The sequence below is a fragment of the Trichechus manatus genome, unplaced genomic scaffold (assembly GCF_000243295.1).
Source record: "Trichechus manatus latirostris isolate Lorelei unplaced genomic scaffold, TriManLat1.0 scaffold00018, whole genome shotgun sequence".
NCBI lineage: Eukaryota > Metazoa > Chordata > Mammalia > Sirenia > Trichechidae > Trichechus > Trichechus manatus.
Window position 1 is genome coordinate 10,980,000 of NW_004443954.1, and position 6,000 is coordinate 10,985,999.

A 6,000-nucleotide genomic window follows, 5' to 3' on the forward strand; every position below is an offset into this window, starting at 1 on the left:
ATTGCGGATCCAAATAAAATGAAATCCTTGACAACTTCAATCTTTTCTCTGTTTATCATGATGCCGCTTACTGGTCCAGTTGTGAGAATTTTTGTTTCCCTTATGCTGAGGTGTAACCCATACTGAAGGCTATGGTCTTCGATCTTCATCAGTAAGTGCTTCAAGTCCTTTTTGCTTTCAGCAAGCAAGGCTGTGTCATCTGCATAACACAGGTTATTAATGAGTCTTCCTCCAATCCTGATGCCCCGTTCTTTATATAATCCAGCTTCTCGGATTATTTGCTCAGCATACAGACTGAATAAATATGGTGAAAGGATACAACCCTGACGCACACCTTTCCTGACTTTAAACCACACAGTATCCACTTGTTCTGTTCGAACGACTGCCTCTTGATCTATGTACAGGTTCCTCATAACCACAATTAGGTGTTCTGGAATACCATTCTTCACAGTGTTATCCATAATTTGTTATGATTCATGCAGTCAAATGCCTTTGCATAGTCAATAAAACACAGGTAAACATCTTTCTGGTATTCTCTGCTTTCAGCCAAGATCCATCTGACATCAGCAACGATATCCCCTGTTCCACATCCTCTTCTGAATTCGGCTTGAATTTCTGGCAGTTCCCTGTCAATGTACTGCTGCAACTGCTTTTGATGATGATTTTCAGCAAAATTTTACTTGCGTGTGATATTAATGATATTGTTAGATAATTTTCACATTCAGTTGGATCACCTTTCTTTGGAATAGGCATAATTATGGATCTCTTCCAGTTGATTCGCCAGGTAGCTGTTTTCCATATTTCTTGGCATAGATGAGTGAGCACTTCTAGCACTGCATTGTTTGCTGAAACATCTCAATTAGCATTCTGTCAATTCCTGGAGCCTTGTTTTTTGCTAGTGTCTACAGTGAAGCTTGGACTTTTTCCTTCAATACCATTGGTTCTTGATCATATGCTACCTCCTGAAATGAATGAATGTCGACCAGTTCTTTTTGGTACAGTGACTCTGTGTATTCCTTTCATCTTCTTTTGATGCTTCATGCTTCGTTCAGTATTTTGCCCATGGAATCCTTCACTACTGCAACTCGATGCTTGAATTTTTTCTTCAGTTCTTTCAGCTTGAGAAATGCCAAGCGTATTTTCCCTTTTGGTTTTCTAACTCCAGTTCTTTGCACATGTGATTATAATACTTTACTTTGTCTTCTCCAGACGCCCTTTGAAATCTTCTGTTCAGCTCTTTGACTTCACCATTTCTTCTGTTAGTTTTAGCTACTCTACGTTCAAGAGCAAGTTTCAGAGTCTCTTCTGACATCTATTTTGGTCTTTTCTTTCTTTCACAATAAGTGTTACAATTTATATTACATCTCTGATAATTTGTTAAGTGGAGTACAGTATTATAAAGAAACTTTCTTTATATTTTCATTCTCAGTATTTTGGAGTTCAAAAGTTGTTATTAATCAAATTTATTACTGTTTTACTCTGTGATAAATCATCACTGCTAATACACTTAGAAAACCCTTTCTCATACAGAGGTTGGATAAATCCTAACATATTTTATTCCCATTTTAAATTATTTTTTAATTCAATTTTAATAAAGTCATTTAAAAATTAGCTTTACCGGAGTAAAGTGACTTTCAAGGTGCATTTCCCTAACAGTAATAATAGGCGCACAGTAGGTGTTCAAGACACACTTGCTGACTGGCTCCTCTTCCTTCTCTTAAATCTGTACTATTATATCAACAATCTGATGTTCATATGAGAAGCAGGAAAATTAACAAAGTTCTGTTAGCAACAGATGTGACCCAGAAAATATGAAAGATGACTTTTTATAAAAATAAAATGTCAGTTAAAAATTAGGTTTAAAAAAATATTGACTAATTTTTTTTTGGGTGTTGGAAATGTTTTTTGGAATGGTAGTAGTTACAGGGTACCTATGTATGTAAAAATTCATTGATTTGTATATTTAAGAATTATGAACTTTATAGCATACTGTTTTAAAAACTGACAACTTAAATAATCAAGCTGCTTTGAAAATTTAAAAACAAAATATAAGATCTTTATAATACTACACTTCTAGATCCAGAATGAATATTGAATATTTAACAAAGTGTTACTGAGTAACACTGTTCAAAATACCAGTAGCAGTAACAACTGCCACCATTTATTGTATACTTATTCCATGTCTGTCAAAGGAAGAGACAAATTCCAGCTCTGAATGTATGAATCCCATTTCAAACAAGCCAGTAATATGCCAATTCAAATTAACTGCAAGTGCATATAACAGTAACTAGAGGGCAGAAGGGTGGAGCTATGAGGATGCATGCCATGAAGATAGCACAGAACCTGCCCCAGGGGAAAGGCATAATATTTAAAACATCATAATAATAAATTTAGTATTTACTTACAAAAAGACTCAAATCATAAAAGGCCTTTTGCTGAGGAACAGGCCAAACCCGGGAGCTTGAGCTCAAGAAGCCTCCCAAATTTTATGTCCCTCTGCCACCTGCTGGAGGCTCTGAGTGGGAAGATGCCTGTTCTACTGCACTGACTAATCCCAGTGCTAACCCAGGTGCTGGGCCTCTCCCTGGCCCTGTCCTACCCAGGAGCATCCTGGGAAACCCTCAGCTCTCGGCAGAAGGCCTTGGTGAGAGGAGGTGTAGTTCTAGCGTTTACCTCTGTGACCTGAATGAGGTCATTCAGTCAGCCAACGTGTTGAACATCTGATACAGGCCAAGAACTGTAGACACCTTTATGCTTTACCTTATCTAATTATTGTAAACTGGGCAATAAATACAATTAACTAATTTTATAGTTTAAAAAAAAAATGAGGTTCAGTAAAGTCCATTTGTCTTAGGTCACAGATCTAGTAAATTAACAAAGCAGAAGCCCTCTTTAAACTGCGACCAAAACAAAACAAAAAAACGGTTGCCACTGAGTCGGAACGGACCAACGATTTTTTGTTTGTTTTCTTTTCGGTGACCCCAGGTGTCAATACAATTACAAACAATTATAAATTACAACTACAAATAGTAATCATTTTTAGAATAAATGCTCCAAAACTTAGTCCTTCCGTGTTGTGATTCTGAAAAGACTGTTGAAGTCCATCATGTTCACATCAGTGCCCATAAGGAATCCTTTACTTTTACAAATAGACAGGTGAGCTCAGGAAAACTGACCAGACATTTTAGTTTTACTTTATCCTCTATCTCTCTTTAGAATACTTCATATGTATATGCAACATACATGTAAATTAAAAATCACAATATAATAAATATCCATGAACCAATGATCAAACTCAAAAGTTAAAACATTACCCAAACCATGGATCTATGTGTTCCTAGGTATTTCTTACATGAATCAATTTTCTTCCCCTCACTGGGGGCTGGTGGTCTACAGAATAAAGTTTAAACTCATTAACAGAGGACACACACGGGGAAGGGAAAGCACCTTCATCTTAAGGGGTTACCTGGAATGCTGTGTTGAGAAGGACGGGGAGATCTTGCCTGGGCCAACATAAGAGAACAGCGCCCCAGGTGGAACAAGAAGTGGTGGCATGTGTGCCCGACCCCTGCTAACTTCTTCAACCTCATCACCTTTCCAAAAATCTACCCCTACTCTTGGTTTCAGTCACCACAGAATGTTACCACAGGTAAGCCCCGACCTACGACTGGGTTCTATTCCAGTGATTCCACAGTAAGTAGGTTCTGACACATGTCAAACACCTCATTTAAAAAAATTTTTCATTATTATCGCCTTTTATCATCAGTATCTTTATAAATCCAATCTTTATTTGTCTTTGGGGGTTAGAAACATTACATATGGACTTACAGGCATATTTTAACACTGTATGTAGTACATATTACTAATGATAAGATGTAAAACAAAAAAATAGATGGCCTTAAGTGTGGTTCGTTGTAACTCGAATATGTCCTAAGTCAGGGACTACCTGTACTTAATGTCCTGAACATTTCAGGCTTTATGTAACCTCTGTTACATGAACCATGGCCTTTGCCTGGAATGCTCTCTCTACCTTTGTGTCTTGAACGACACATCCTTTAAGTCCCAAGAAACCTTCCTTGACCTCCCCAAGAAGCGCTGGCCGTGCTGTTCTCTGTTATCCTCCAGCAGCTCTATTGTAAGACTTCAAAACAAAACCAAAAACCAGTGCCATCAAGTCAGTCCTCACTTATGACGACCCCATGTGTGTCACAGTAGAACTGTGCTCCACAGCGTTTTAAATGGCTGATTTTTAAAAAGTAGGTCACCAGCCTTTCTTCCCAGGCACTTCTGGGTGGGTTTGGACCTCCAACCTTTCAGTTAGCAACTGAGCGCATCAACCCATTTGCACCACCTCGGGACCCAGCTTCAGCTATGCATTTCTGTGTCTGTCTCTCCTAGACTCGCAGCACAGGCGCCTGGAAGGTAGGTACAGGGCTCATTTATCTTTGTAATCACAAAGCACACAACAGGAACTTAATAAACACTTTTGAATGCATGGATAAATATAATATGAAATAATTAGCAAAGAGTTTTAGTATGCAAATTTATTTCATGTTTCATCTACAAAACGAATGCAAGTACAAAAGGAAGAAAAAATATAACTATAGCCTTGAGTTGGTGGAGAAAAAAAGGAGATGATGAATATCAGAGGAAAATGCTAGAGGGAGACTTTACAAACATATTTAGCACATAGTATTGCACAGATATTATCAGTATCTTCATCGAGATTCTGAAGTTTGGTTTTAGTGCTTCTTTAGAAACACAATGAAAATGACTTACTGGTTGTAAAGCTCTGGGTACCTCACTAAGTTCTGAATGAATTCATTCAGTCCTGCTCTTCTCTGTTTAATAAAATCTGTTAAGAAAGACAAACTATTAGGATTATTTATGGTAAACAATGTAATTATCATCAATGCAGTTATATTAGACAGCATAAGACAGTGAATTCTGATTAAGAAGCTATTTTTTAATTCATGTTTCTTGGTTTACAGGGGGGAATAAATACTTAGAGATGTATTTTTTTTAAACTATAAATACGATTAAAAACTAAAGTAGACTACATATCACTGAAAAGGAAATTCTACAAAACGCCTATTTTAGGTTCTAAATAGACTCATCACAAAATCTGGAGAGGCACTTTGCTTTGCCCAACTCCTCATGCACTACCAGGCAATGAATAAAAATTAACACTATGCAATTAAATCATACGAATAAGATACAATTATTGGTGTCTACCTGTCCGGAGCAAAGAAGAATGAAGAAAATCAAAGCCTCAAGGAAACAATTAGTCCAAAGGACTAATGGACCACAGAAACCACAGCCTCCACTAACCTGAGACCAGAAGAACTAGATGGTGCCTGGCTACCACTACCGACTGCTCTGATCAGGATCACAAGAGACAGTCCTGGACATGGCGGGACAAAAATATAGAACAAAACTCAAATTCATAAAAGAGACCAGACTTACTGGTCCGATAGAAACCGGTGGAACCCTCGAGACTATAGCCCCCTTAGACACCCTTCAAACCTGGAACTAAACCCACTCCCGGAAATCACCTTTCAGCCAAACAACAGACAGGCCTGTAAAGTGAACAATAACACCCGTGAGAAATGTGCTCCTCAGAACAGTCAACCACGCTAGACTTAAAGGGCAGCATTTGCCCAAAAACAAAGATCAGATGGCAGGAAGGGGCAGGAAAGATGGGCAAATGGAAATGAGGAACCCAGGGAGGAAGTGGGTAGAGTGTTGTCACATTGAGGGGATCGCATAAGAGTTCCCATCTCCCCGCAGCCCCTCCAACATTTGTTATTTCCCAGTGTTTTTGATTCGTGCCAGTAATGCCGGGGTGAGATGGTATCTCATTGTGGTTCTAATTTGCATTTCTCTAATGGCTAGTGATCACGAGCATTTCCTCATGTGTCTGTTGGCCATTTGAATGTCTTCTTTGGTGAAGTGTCTGTTCATTTCCTTTGCCCATTTTTTAATAGGATTGTTTGTCTG

General features: G+C 38.2%; 1 protein-coding gene across 6 annotated transcripts in view; it reads right to left on the bottom strand.

Moving 5' to 3' along the window:
* The window catches only part of SGK3 (serum/glucocorticoid regulated kinase family member 3), a 157,604-nt gene that overhangs the window by 45,318 nt on the left and 106,286 nt on the right, over positions 1-6,000 (bottom strand). For 5 of the 6 annotated variants that reach the window (XR_002823350.1, XM_004372546.2, XM_023727766.1 and 2 more), the window contains exon 5: positions 4,780-4,855. The exons of the other annotated variant lie outside the window; for it this stretch is intronic. Coding sequence is in view for 4 of the 5 variants with exons in the window: in XM_004372546.2 (XP_004372603.1) it covers positions 4,780-4,855 (76 nt within the window). In the remaining variant the exon portion in view is untranslated. The remainder of the gene's footprint in view (positions 1-4,779; positions 4,856-6,000) is intronic. 6 annotated transcript variants of the gene reach the window in all.